General features: G+C 59.2%; 1 protein-coding gene across 3 annotated transcripts; it reads right to left on the bottom strand.

The window, feature by feature from the left end:
* Nucleotides 1-1,291: 1,291 nt before the first annotated feature.
* On the bottom strand, nt 1,292-13,410 carry AMPD2 (adenosine monophosphate deaminase 2). Of its 3 annotated transcripts, none has more exons than XM_063104279.1 (18): nt 12,979-13,410; nt 7,793-7,923; nt 7,427-7,557; nt 6,964-7,032; nt 6,767-6,878; nt 6,289-6,475; nt 5,894-6,035; nt 5,688-5,777; nt 5,336-5,465; nt 4,971-5,165; nt 4,754-4,885; nt 4,415-4,578; nt 3,989-4,115; nt 3,734-3,897; nt 3,313-3,433; nt 2,819-2,992; nt 2,526-2,636; nt 1,292-2,374 (listed from the first exon to the last, which is right to left on the bottom strand). In XM_063104279.1, the coding sequence occupies exons 1-18, from the start codon at nt 12,986-12,988 to the stop codon at nt 2,165-2,167; spliced, it is 2,400 nt and encodes a 799-aa protein (XP_062960349.1). In that variant the 5' UTR covers nt 12,989-13,410; the 3' UTR covers nt 1,292-2,164. The 3 variants fall into 3 exon arrangements, with proteins under 3 accessions (XP_062960349.1, XP_062960350.1, XP_062960351.1); XM_063104280.1 differs by lacking the exon at nt 12,979-13,410 and adding an exon at nt 12,006-12,134; XM_063104281.1 differs by lacking the exons at nt 7,793-7,923; nt 12,979-13,410 and adding an exon at nt 12,006-12,164.
* Nucleotides 13,411-13,646: the final 236 nt, after the last annotated feature.

Raw genomic sequence — 13,646 nt, 5'->3', positions numbered from 1 at the left:
CTAATTCTGCCTCCTTGTTAAACAAAGACAAGATACAGCTCATTTGTATTATTAAATATGTTTGCCTCCTTGAAAAGTCAGTTCCAATCACCCTTGAAAAGCGTCATTCCTCAGGCAGACAAGGCCAGCATGGGGGGAGGAAAGCCCTGGATGCGGAGCTCCTCTAGTTCTTCCATTGCCACTTTTGCCTCCTGAGCCTGCTTCCCCAACCAGAAAGCAGCCAGAGTTGTACAACCTCTCGCTCATCGTCCACACTAACATCAATTCTGTGACACGTAAGTAGCTAGAATGAACTGGCAAGAGATGCCTTCTGGAACTGAAAGGCCCTGGGTCTTGGCCAAGAGGAGTCCTGGTAAGAGGCCCTCAAGAGGCAAGGGGATGAGGACAGGTTCTGCCTAGGGTGACCAGGGCACCTGCTAAGGAGGCCCAGGGCCAGGTGCAGATGTGCCCTCCTGCCAACTGAGAGGCGGGGCTGGGGCAGAGCAGCTGACAGGAGGACAGGAAGTTGGCCTTCCGGCCTCCCGCTCAGCTCCCCAGCCAGGCCCTCAATTACACAGGCTTGTACTGTTCTAGCGCTAATTGATTCGAAGGCAGCCAGCCAAGGGAGGTCTTTCCTCTGCACCCAGCAGCAGCAGTGACAGGCTTCTTGTCACCTATTCGGGACTCTACACAGCCTAAGGCACATTCCACTCTCCTCCTTTAAGTGCCAAGGAGTTGCTCCAAAAAGTGTGTATTAAACACGGGACAAAAGCAGAGCTGGTCAAGGCTGGATTCGGAATGCATAGGCTTGCTCCAACCTATGATAGAATCTGCCCCAGTGCTTGCAGATATCCATGCCATGCCCTCCATCTCCTGAATCAGAATCCCAGAAGACAGCGCCTGGAAATGGTATTTTAAACAAGCTCCCCAGAAGATCCTGATGTCCCAGGTCTGCTTCTAAGTCACATTCTCACATCTGTCAGGCTGTCCTAACAGGCTGGAAGTGGGGAGGAAGTATAGGTGGGAAGGGAATACTATCTCCCAAGCTGTGATGACAGGCATGTGCCACAGATCTGACCAGGTGTCCCCCTCAGAGGGCTCAGGCTGGGTGAGACCCAGTGGGCATCTCCACTCTCCCACAGCTTTTTTGTCAGTGTCTATGTGCACAAACACATATCGCTCCCCTCAGAATGTGCTGTACCTCCATCCAAAACGCTCCTGGCCCCCAACCTCAGCCAACTCCCACCACAGTCTCCCCCTCCCACCAGAGACCACACCTGCCTCATTACTTAAATAATCTTTATTTCTCATGCACTAGGAAAGATGGATTGTATGAAACTGCATTTCACAGCAAAGGCCTCGGTCCAGAACACAACACAGGGGCCAGCCAGGATCCAGGTCTGGCCAAAGCACTGGAAATATACTGGGGATACCACCCCCAGGGCTAGTCACATATCCAAGATTCTTCAGCTGCAGTGGCCCTAAACACAGCACAAGGCAGCTGCCTCCTCCCACAGAGGCAGGGGAAGCTGACACCAGAGGAGGAGCACATGGGCCAGGGAAAGGACGGAGAAGGCCGCTGGGCAATGACTTGGTGGAGGTGGTGGTCCAGCACCTCCAACGCCCGAGTCCACTCCCTCAGGCCAGGCAGCCCAGAGCTGTGACTGGACTCTCATTCTGACTCTATCCAATGCAGAGCTGCTGGAGCTCCACAGACCCTCAGCAGCCCCGTGCCCAAAACAGAGGTGTACATGCCCTACCAGACTGACCCTCCACCACATAAGGACAGAGGCAAAAGCTTTAACCCCAGCCAAAGCTCAAATTTGCTCAGAAAGGACCCCAAAGACTAGAGGGGCCAGCCCCCCACAACCATCCCAGGCTGCTGTGGACACTGGAGACACCCACAGGACAGCCAGGCTTTCTGCGGATCCTGGAACAGGGCCACCAGCAGGGCCAGCCCTCAAAACCTCAGCCATCAGGTGCCACCTAAGCCAAGACAACGGCAAAGCAGACTCCTAGGCATCACTTTCACTGGAGTTACCCAGTGACAGGGACATGATCAGAGACATGCAAGACAGAAACAAAGAAAAACCGAGACATGCAGAGGCCACAACGGGAAAGGAGGAGTCCGAGAACAAGACGTGGTCAAGGTGCTGAGGTGTGGTGCGCCCTGCGTGGCCAAGGCTCACTGAGGCCCTGGGCTTGTGGCAATGCCCACCTCCTCCGGGATGGTCTCCAGCATCTCACTCTGGATGGCCTGCGTGATGAGCGCCAGCTCCTGGCACAGGGTCTCATAGCGATAGCCCACACGGATGTCTGGCACATTGGTGCGACGAATGTCATTGCCCTCAGGACCCTCCTTGGTATAGTTGGGTCCCAGCCAGTGGCTCTTTACCTGCAGGGGGTGGGGGTAATGGGCAGAGCTACAGCCAGCTCTGAGAGGCCATAATCCACCCTGAACCATCCCAGGGACAAGGCCAGGGCCCCAAATGCAGAGGAGGGGAGGAGAGAGGCAATGCCAAGACCCAGGCAAGTGGGTGGAGTACCTTGTGGGAGAAGCCACTCATGAGCACACTGTTGCGGGCCAGCTCACACATGTCACAGGAGCTGAGCTTCCACACCTGGGTGGCAATGCTGTATTCTTCCATCAGTGGCTCCTGCACAGGCCAAGATCCCTCAGATAAGACCGCCCAGGCCCAGCGGCCCCTCCCTGCCTATCTCCCTCACCTGTGAAACTTGCCACTTACTCTGCTGCACTCCACCAGCAGGAGGCAGCATCAACCCCAAGAGACCCCTGGGTCCCAAGACACCTACTGCTGGCTACCTGCTGGGCTCTGACCTTGGTGAAATGGAACTGCAAGGGATCATCAGTAGACAGTGAAACCATGAGGCCACGGGAGAGGTACTCAGGCAGTGGGTTCCGGTGGTAGCTGAGGAAGAGGCTGTTGTTGCTGAGTGGGGACATGGCGATGCCAATCTGGGCCAGGTAATACAAGTACTGCAGGACTGGGGCCTAGGCAGGCGAGAGGGAGGGAGGAAGGGAGGGAGGGCCTGTCAGGTGGCCTCGAGGCTGGTTCTGGGGGTTCCAGGCCACAGTAGTGGGGATGGGAAGGGGAGTCCAGATGGGGCCTGATGTGCCAAGCGTGAGTTACAGCCAGAATCCAATTGCAGCCACATCTAGAGGCTGTGCTGGGGAGGGTTAGTTTACACTGGGAAGGGGGAATCCAATCTGGGGGCTGAGCAAGGAGCAGAAGGCTCAGTTGCTGGAGGGGCCTAAACAGTTCAGGGGAAGGTGAACAACCAGGAGTGGAAGCTGGGGGTGCAGACCCTGACCTTGCGCAGAAGCAGCCCGTGGGAGATGTTCTCAGCCAGCATGAATGCCGACACCAGGTGATGGATGGGCCCAGCCTCCCCGCAGTGCGGCCTCAGCACAAATGTGTGGAAGCCCCTCTGCCTAGGGGGCATGGAGACAGGGTCAGCTCCTGAGCCTGGGCTCCCGTTTTCCTGATCCCCACTTCAACACACACATCCCCTCCAGCCAGTGGTTGGGTGCGCTTGGGATAAGGGGGCAGAGGTAGATTCTTGGCAGTGAGGGACGGAGCCCCGAGGGCAGAGAAGGAACCCATCCAGTCCAGGCACGGCAGCATAGGGTACGTCGAGGATCTGGTGCCCCAGCCCAAGGTGCCCAGGGCAAGGTTTGTTGGGTGAGAGACCCCACGGCAAGCAGAGGTTAGGCACTCGGTAGTACAGGCACCTGCGCAGGTGATTCAACATGGCCATGTTGGCGAAGGTGTAGTATAGGTAGTAGGCGTAGGGTGGGTTGTCCTCCTCCACCCAGGCCTCAGGGAGGGGGCTCTCCAGGTTGAAGATATGGTTCTCGGGCTTGGACTCATCATCCACACTGTCAAAACCATCCACCTGGCATAGGACCCTGTGGTCAGGCCCAGAGCTGCAGCTGGGCCTGCGCCCGGCTGTCCTCCCCACACTCAGCCCTGTTCTGCCCACTCACATGCTCCAAGAACAGATGCAGCTCTGGGTGGCTAGCAGGGTGCACGGTGGCCTCGAATAGTGGCAGGAAGATGTTCTCCAGCATCTCCTGGAAGTTGGCCAGCTGGCCCTTAGTACGGTACACGTCACTGCAGACAAAACAGCACACAGGCGTGTAGGTCAGGGCTGGCATGAGGAAACCTAGCAGGCCAGTAAGGGCCAGAGCCTGGCCCCAGAGCATGGAAGCATGTTTGAACCCCATTGGGAAAGCAAGGACACCAGGGTGGGCTGGTTGGACAGACCTTGGGTGGGACCAGGAGGCCTCTCCTTGCACTCAGAGGGCTTGGCTGGGACAGGGGGAAGTTCAGCCACCTCAAGAGGGGAGGAGGCAGGCCCTGCCCCGTGAACATGGCCCCCCACGATCCTTCCCACTCCAAGGGACACTCACAAGAGGCGGGGCACCTGTACGAGCCAGCGCACATTGGGAGAGTGCACACGGTGTATCACGGCCCAGCGCGCCAGCTTGTCCCACTCGTCCCTCGAGCGCCCATAGATGGAAAGCCGCAGCTCCGCATTCTGGTATTTGCTCTCCTCCAGGTCTGACATCACCTCCTAGTTACACACGGGGCAGCCATCACACCCACACTTCCTGCCTGGCCTCTGGTCTTTGCACCTACCACGCATACTCACTCAGACCTCTTCAGGCCCCTTATCCACCTACCTGCCTCCTCATGCCATGCAGCCCTAAGACCCAGGCTCTCAGCTCAGCAGAGGGCTGCCTCCTCACCTTGATGATGTGAGCAAAGTATTTTCCAGAAATCCTGTTGTCTGTCTTGATGAAGATCTCTCGTAGGACAGACTCCCCAATAGGGTTGTATTTGGCATTGAACTTGTCAAAGCGATGGAAGGTGTTCCTGTCCTGAGGAGATGGGCAGGCCCAGGTCACCCCTGATCCCCAGCCCCCACACTGACCCAGCCCCTCAGCCCATGCTACTGGGACAGACCGCGTGCACATCGAGTGTGTCCACACTTAGGTCGTAGGCGGTGAGATTCATGCTCTCAAAGACCTCCCGTAGCGTCTGCTCACGGCCCTGCTCCACGTGCACGATCTCTTCCAGGTGCCGCTTCATCGCCCGTTTGATGAAGCGCAGCAGATGCTTCTGATTCATGCAGGATGAGGCATGGATGTGAGTGTCCACCTGGGGTGGGACAGGTTGCTGCTGGGTCCACCAGAGGCCAGAAAGGTTTGAGGCCGGAGGCACTGGGATGGGAGAAGACTCCACACTGGATCCTAGGTGGGGGGCCCAGGCCCTCAAGGAAGAGGCTGGGCAGAGGTGTGGGATGGGGCCATGGGGAGCTGAGGGCCTACCTTGCGGATGTTGTAGAAATCGCGATGCGGCACTTTCTTCTGGGCGGCCAGCTCTTTCATCTCATTGAGCAGCACGTGCATCTGGAACTTGGAGCTCAGGTACTGTAGCCGGCGGTAGCAGAACGACTTTCTGGGCCAGAGGAGAGCAAGGCAGAGACTCAGGCCCTGAAGGGAGGCACCCGGGGAGGGAGGAGGTAGGAAGGTGTAGACAGAGGCTGACAAGAGGGCAGCAGGCTAAGAGACAGTCTAGGGCTCGGTGACTGGGAGGAACAAGAGACCAGGTGACATGTGTCTGGGGCAGGTCTGGGCCTGGAGAGTCTGGGCTGGGAGGGAAGCTGAGTCTGGGACTCACATGGGGCCGTTGATAATCAGGGCCATCAGCACATTGACGTCAGCCACAAATTCCTGCAGGTCGGGGTAGGGCAGCTCCACCTCCGAGCAGCTGGCATATAAGGGAGCTTGGGTGAGGGGAGCAAGCCAGGCCCTTTGGCCTCTCCTGAGCGAGTGCAGCCTCCCACCCACCCGGCATCCCCCCAGCACACACCACACCCTTCTTACTGCTCATCGGGGTCCCTGTGGGTGTAGACGTGCACCACACCCCTCACCATGCGCAGACCCAAGCCCAGGTCCCCAGGCATGGTGCTTGGCTCACAGTGCTCATACGGGTGCTGCTCCAGCACGGGCGGGTGCACGGGGGCATCTGCAGGGGTGGGGAGGATGCAGTCAGGGCTGGGGCTCTTCTGGGCCACCTGCTGCCCAGCCCAAAGGCCCTGCAGAGGGCAGGAGACATCAAAGGCCCCAGCAGGGCAGCTCCAGCCCTGACCTCCACCCCCAGGGCACCAAGGGGCTGGAATGAGCCTGGGTGTGGGGAGAAGCAGGCAGGGCAGTGATGCCTGGGCCCCAAGCTCAGGGAGACTAGGGCACTTGGGGTGGGGCAAGGATGGGGGTCCCACCAGCAGACACTGGGGTGTCAGGGCCCTGCTCATAGGTCCGTGTCTCCAGAGGCTTCTCAGCTAGCTGCTGCAGGTAACGGCGTGTGGTAGAGCAGAAACTCTGCAGAGACAGGGCCATGTACTTCTCCCGGATGAAGAGTGCCCGCACTACACTCTTAGCTGCGTCCAGCAGGTCCGTGAATGGCACCTAGTGACAAGAACATGTGGTCACTCTCCTCGGTCTGACCCAGACTCAGGATCACTCTCTCCTCCTCGAGTCCTCTCCCCAGACCTCACACCATCCCCACCTCCTGCAGGCCCTGGGCTCAGAACACTCAGGCCACTCTGTCCCAGCAGGTCAAAGGCAGCTCCCATCCAGGTCCTCTGCCCATCCAGCTACCGCGAAGAGAAATGTCCTCTCCTGCTCCCTCCCCCCAGCTCCCTGGGCTTAGGGAACCCACTGGGACACCAGGGGATAGAGACCCAAGGCCACACTCACCCCACACTTCTCCTCCCCGGAGATGGAGACCCGCTGAAATTCCCGTTCCAGCACCACATCACGTTCCCGCAGGCCCCGGTCACCCTGCCCCTCACTCTGCTCCTTGTACAGCCTATGTGGGGAGATGTAGGAGGGAGGAGTTGGAGTCAACCAGCCACAGGACGGGACCCAGCTCCCATCCCCTGCACCCTCCTCACTGTAGGTCTGAGTCACTGTCCGTCTTCAGGAAATCTTGCTTGGCCCGAAGCAGGATGTCCGGCTCCAGCCTAGAGGCGACAGGGGTGAGAGGTCAGGCAGGTCACAAGGACCAGCCCTTGCTCTAAGGTCCCAGCACTGTACGAGGCGCTATGCACATGTACTCACACGTGATCCTTGCAGCCATGGCTGCAGAAACCTGTGCTGTCCTTACCCCACTTTAGAGATGAGAAAGCAGACCCAGAAGTTAAGCAACATGTTCCAGGCCACACAAGTGGCTAGAAGACAGAACCAGAACCCAGCAGCCTGACTCGCAAGCCTGTGCTCTATGCTGCCTCCTGGGTGGACCCCAAAAGGAGGATGGAACAAGAAAGGAGACCAAGAAGGAGCTCTCAAAGGGTCCAGATGGAGATGGAAAAGACGCTGGGCAGACCAGCGTGCCCCCTCGGCTGCCTGTGTGCTCACTTGACATCCTGGCTGATCTGCCGCTCCAGCCGCTGCCGACGCTCCTCCAGCTGCTCGATGGGGCTCTCCTCGGGGAACTCATATGGGGCACTGCGGAGCTCACTCTCAGCCAGTGAGCGGCTGAACAACTCCTGGTGGGAGGGAAGGAAGGGTCAGTGTGGCCTGGCCCTCAGCCCCTGGGCCCTCCCCTGCAGAATCTAGGGATGGGGTGAGGGCAGCAGGAGCTGGGAACCCTGGGAAAGGCTTAATTAGGATCAGGGGACAGCCAAGCATGAGGTAAGGGGACAGCTGGGGTGGAGGGGTGTGGGGAGCAGAGGCAGGGTGTGGAGGCATGGGGTGAGGGGTGCGGGTGGTGCCAGGCGATACCTCGGCAATTTCCTTGCATTTGCCATCCATAGACGTGCGCAGGTCGAGCGGGAAGTGCTTGAGGCAGGGGGCGGGGCCCGGCAGGGATCGGGCAGACTGCAGTGGAGGGGCCCCCAGACCACCCCGAGCCTCTGCAGAGACAGTGATGCCAGGGTCAAAGGGTGGAGGGGCAGGGCCTGGGAGCCCCTGGAAGCCCTGGGCTCCTGCCTGCCCCAGGCCAGCCCCCAAAAGAGGCCAGAGCCTAGAAAGTAGGCAGCCCCTCCTCAGAGGTTGTGTGTGGCTCCCAAAGGACCTCGCCCTCACTCATTCCATCTGGGGATGTGGGTCCTAAGTCTGCCCCTGGAAAAAGTGGATTCATTCACTCCACAAATAAGAACCTGAATCTTGGACTAGGGTCCATTCCCTCAGGCCATGAGAACCTCCACATGACTACCTCCCAGGGGCAGGCACACACATGTACATGTGTACACACACCCACATAAATGCACAGGCACACAGACATGCACACACACACACCAGGTGCTCAGTAAGGACCAGGTAACCATGCCAGGGACCCCCAGCTCACAGTTACCAGGCAGGCAGTCCAGATTCAGATCTGCTCCTGGACTAGCAGATCCTCCACTCGGAGAGGCAGGACCCCACACCTGATATTCCAGACCTTCAGAGCCAAGGGGAAGCCACAGCTGCCACTCAGCTCTGACCTGGGGACCAGCCCTCAAGGGAAAAGGAGGAGAGGAAGTGGAGGACCTGGTTGGCAGGGGAGCCCTGCCTCCTCCCTGGAGGCCTGTCCTCTCCCCCAGGACCCCAGGGCTGCCAAGATGTGGCCTGGCCCCAGCCTGCCCCTCCCACTGCTGGCTGCCCCTCCAAAGGGAGCTGCCACAAACAGTCTGCACCACTTAGAGGCCCCAGGATCTGGGCCAGAGGCCCCATGGAGGGCCCTGGGGAAGTGAATATCAGAAGCCAGGGTCTTTCTCCATCACGGGCAGAATTCCTCCTCTGCACCACCAGGAGGCTGACAATAAAGGCCTTGAAACTGATAGTATATAGGGGCTTCCTGAGCTCCCAGCCCACCCTAAAGGACTCTCCCTGGGCTCAGCAGCCCCAGCCTCCCCAGAAGGAAGCTCTCCACACCCAACTTGGCTCTCCCAGCCAGCTGTAGGGTGTGTTCCCCCCAGCACCCTCTTTTCTCCTCTCCACCTTGACTTAGGTAAGGATTGGAGGCTCTGCCCAGGTAGCCCACCTTAAAGTCTGTGTGCCCATTTCTTGATACTCCAGGTCTGATCCCAAGGCTGGACAAAGGGAGGAGGGAGGTGCCTATCCCAAGTCTAGGACCCAGCCCTCTGCTCTCCCTGATCCCTACCTGGACCCTACCTGCAGAGTTCAGGCAGCTCCAGCCAGCAACCCTGTGCCCCTTGCCCGCCTGTTTGCCGAGAAAGCTGCAGCCAGTCCCTTAGGGGCCGGCATGGGCCGTACCAAGTGCAGCTGCAAGCGGGGGAGACCCTGGGATGGCCACAAATAGGGGGCTGGGGGAATTAGGGGAGGCCAGAAATCAAGGGAAGCAGCATCAGAGTTGAAAGATAAGAAGGTCTCCATAACTGAACAAGGCCTTAACCTCTAGTGCCAGGGAGGGCCCAGCCAAATGTGGGGCTCCCAAGGGGGAGAAGCAGGGCAGGCTGATATGGGCAGAACAGGCTACCAGGGAGGGGCCAAGGCTCCTTAAAATCCATTGCCCTAGGGGACAGTAAGTGGGAAGGGCCTGGATGGCCAAAGGGTAGGAGGGGAGAAAAAGGAGGGGGAGCAGCCCTCCTCATCTCCATACCCACTAGCCCCAGGCCAGCTTCCTCTGCTCAGTGGCCTTGCTGCTCACCGCTGTCCTCTGGGCCCTGACTACATGGTCACTAGGGAGAGACTCTCTGCTGGGGACAGGAGCTGGCTGGCAGCTGGGGAAATAGCCCAGTCCAGGTGGGGGCCAGTTACTGAGGCTCCCCCACTGCCCAGCTGCCCAGGGGGACTATGGTCAGGGACAGAACAAACTGTCCAGAAAGAGAGGTTTGGGAGAAGGGGGACTAGAATTTGGAGGACTTGAGTCTGACTCTGTTCCCACTTCCCGGCAAGTCTCAACCTCTTCGAGTCCTTGAGTCCTTGGCTACAGTATGATAAGTGGTCCCTGCCCCATCTAGCCACAGTTGCCTTGAGACTCCACAGAGATAATGGCCCTGCAAGTTTTCTGAAAAAACAGGCTCTGAGTCAAGGTGGGGGTCTGCGATTAAGAACTCCTGGGACTCTCAAAGCACTTCCCACATGTAGCTCCACACTGAGGAGGGCAGGAGGTTCTCAGAGCCCCGCCGCGCAGGGCCAAGGCAACTGAACGGTGAAGGGCAGTGAAGAGAACAGAACTTGGCAGGGGCAGAGATGGAGGTAATGTTACCTCTAACTTGGAAAAGGACAGAATAGAAAGAGAAAGATGGGCACCTGCCCACCGCCAGGGCGTAAGGACTTTGCTCACCCAAGAATTCTGATCCTACACACCTCTTCCCCACCCATGGCTCCAGACCACTTCTACCCCCTCACGGAGAAGCAGAGCACAGACCTCCACAGCTGGTCTGGGGTCAGCAGGAGCTGAGTCAAAGGCCCTAACCTCAATCCCCTCCTAGAAGGATGGTCTAGGGCCTCCACAGCAATGCTGGGGTGAGCAGGGCAGGTTTAGTGGCCACAGCTATACTCTCGGCCTGTCAGGCCACTGCACAGGGCTGCCGGGCTTCCCTGGAAGTGACACACAGGCAGGAACTTCCACACTCTGAGGTCAGGCAGGCCTAGAAGACTAAGCTACCTGCCAGTTCTTTCTCTCTGGGCCTGTGCTAGAGGTTCCCAGCCACAGCACCACACAACCACACACACACACACACAACCACACACACACACACACACACACACACACACACACACACACAACCACACACACACACACACACACACACACGGAGTCAACCAAAAGCCAGAGGGGAGCTACTACCCCACCACTCCCACCAACTCCAAGATTCTGGCCACCCCATCTCCACTCTTGACCAGAGGCCCCCTCACTCATTGCCATGGCTGCCTCAGTAGGCAGGGAGATGCCCAAAGGCCTGACGCACAAGTATCAGATGATTCCACCATCTGATCACCCAAGGGTCTCTGGTTCAGCAATAGCATAACTGGTACAGATCTAGCCCGGGGGAACACACCTTCTAGATGGCACAGTCCTGGGCACAGAGAACACAGACCCTCAGTACAGACCTCAGACCAGGCATCTTCAATGGCACAAAAAAATACAGGAGGTAGATGATCAGGCTATGGGTACTGACAGCTGCAGGGGGTGGGAGGATGGTTGGCGTGACCTGATCACCCCAGGAGGGGTGAGTCTTTCCTTAGCCACAAGGCCTGGGGGCAGCAGATAGCAGGCAGACATCCCTCAGCAAACACAGACCCAGACAGCCAGCCGAGCCCTCATGGAGATGGGCACTGCTGCACCATGCTGCCTGCTCCAAATGGTGCAGAGATGCCTACTAGAGCGGGAGCTGAACCAAAGGGTGCAGGTGCACACGCAGTGCGGGCAGCAGCCCTGGCCTGAACCCTCAGCATGGTCCTGACCCAAGGACATCCCATACTCCTAAGGAGGCTCACAACACAGACCAGGAACGAGCAAACAGCAAATGACAGAGTTCAGCCCCCAGCCCTGGGATGCCAGCCAGCAAGGGGTGTGCCCAGATGTCAGACTGCCGGTAGGGGATTCTAGATCTAGGATTCTGGAAAGAGCAACTAGCCTCAGGAGGATAGCCTGAGCCTGCCTGGCAAAGGCACAGGCGGCACTAGTCAGGGCAGCCAGCCGTACACCAGTCTGTCCCACAAACCCCCACTCCACTCACACACACTCCACACGCCGTCTTGGCACGTGCACACGCTGACACGTGTGCACACACACCTCTTGCACCCGCATTCACACCCACTCCTTGTTACAGGACAGCATCCCTGACAGAAACCTCAGTCACCCCTCTCCCCGCCTCCCTCCCCACACCATCACCCAAGCCAGCCATCCCTGGGACCAAGGTCAAGGGGCATCACCACCGCAGAGAAGGTGCCAGAGAAGGGGGACCCCTCTCAGAGGGGACCAGTGGCCTGGCAGAGAGAAGTGGTGGGGAGAGCTGGCGCCTGAGACTGGGAAGCACACACTTACCTGGAACTGCAGCAGAGACCTGCAGGCTGACCCGCTTCTTAAAGGGATATTTGGCCTTGGCCTTGCCGGGGCCAGATGGATAGGCTGCCATGGCTGGGGCCACAGAGGCGACAGCGGGGGAGTCTGAGAGGCACTGGCTGGGGCCTGGCTCTGCCACATCCAACCCCTTCCTCTGCCCCGCCCCCAGCGGGAGTGACTGATGCAGGAAGCAGCGCCCCGCAGGCGGAAGAGGGCCTGGCCACGATTTCTGCCGTTGTCTAGGCAACCTCAGGAGCGGGGCCTCCATCCCTGCCCCATATCCTTCCCCTCCCTCCTCAGTCCCTGGAGTGACGTGACCGAAGGTGGCTGGGCCTGGGGCATGGGGGTACAAAAAACAGAACCGGGAAGGGCCAGCTCCCAGCTCTCCACTAGCCCTCTCAGGAACCCTCACCCCTTGCAGGGCTCCAGGGCAAAGGAGCCAAAGTCCAGGCTAGCTGGTCCAGCAAGGCTGGGATAAAAAATGATAAACAGGAATCCAGCGTGAGCTCCTACAAGCTCAGAACATATTCCTCTCAGGGCAAGGCAGACAAAGTCTCTGAAAACCCAGCCCCCTGGGGCAGAGCCCCTTTTTCCTTCTCCATCTGACCCCAGCTCCAGGAGGAGCCAAGCTCTGGTAGGAGTGGGTAGAACTGAGAATCCCAGCCCAGAAGGGAGGGCCTCCCTCGGGAAAATTCCACTGTCCGGCCACTGTCCGGCAGAAGCTACCTCCTAGGAAGGCTGGGCTTGTCTGCGGGTCTGGGAAGGAGACCCTGGCCTCCTCTGACTGTTCATCTGTCTTTCCACACTCAGGCTCTGCTACCCCAGGTCCTCCCAGGAGGAGCTGGCCGCCTTCCCTAGGTCTCGCAGGCTGTGCTGAGACCCCCACCTCTTGTCACTGTGGCGACACCACTTCTGTCCCGGAGACCCTCCCCGCATCACACGCGCACATACTCACCTGAGGCCATGCTGCCCGAGTCCCGAGGGGCACCTGGGAGGCCGCCCAGCAGACCTTCCCAGCGGGGAAGTCCGGGTCTTGAAGGAGGGGCTGGGGCCCAGACCCTGGCCAAGTCGCTCCAAGGACCCCTGCCCAGGCAATGAGATGGGGGAAGAAAGGCAGGTTTTCAAAATCGCCAACTGGCTGGAGGCGGATCCCAGCCGACCTCGGTGGCCTGACTGGCCTAGGGAAACGCCGGCGTCCCGACCCCCAGCCCCGCACTCAAGACACGGGCAGGCCACGTGCTCCCCAGAAAGCAGGACCCGGAACTCGTCTGGGCTTCTCTCAACGCTCCCTGAGTATTCGGGGTCGGACGCCCGTGGCTGGACCGTGGAGGAGTCACGCAACAGGTGCGACCCACTTAAATCGTGCCGGCGCAGCGCCAGTCTCTGCGGTCCCCGGCCCGCCAGGCCGTGCCCCGCCCCCGCCAGGCCCCGCCCCCTCCATTCTGCTCTTCCCGGGCGCCACGTGGGCCGCAGCCCCTCCGCGGTCGGCCCGGCCCAGCCCCGGGTCTTCCGCATCTTCTGTACGTCGACTTCCTCATCGGCAAGATGGGATGGGACAATGCCGGTACCTCACTCAAAGGAGTTATCGTTTTGATAAACGTAAAGCCTCTTTGCACAATGCTT

The sequence above is a fragment of the Cynocephalus volans genome, chromosome 8 (assembly GCF_027409185.1).
Source record: "Cynocephalus volans isolate mCynVol1 chromosome 8, mCynVol1.pri, whole genome shotgun sequence".
In the NCBI taxonomy this organism is placed as follows: Eukaryota; Metazoa; Chordata; class Mammalia; order Dermoptera; family Cynocephalidae; genus Cynocephalus; species Cynocephalus volans.
Note: the sequence above shows the minus strand (reverse complement) of the source record. Positions and strands in the feature narration are given on the sequence as shown.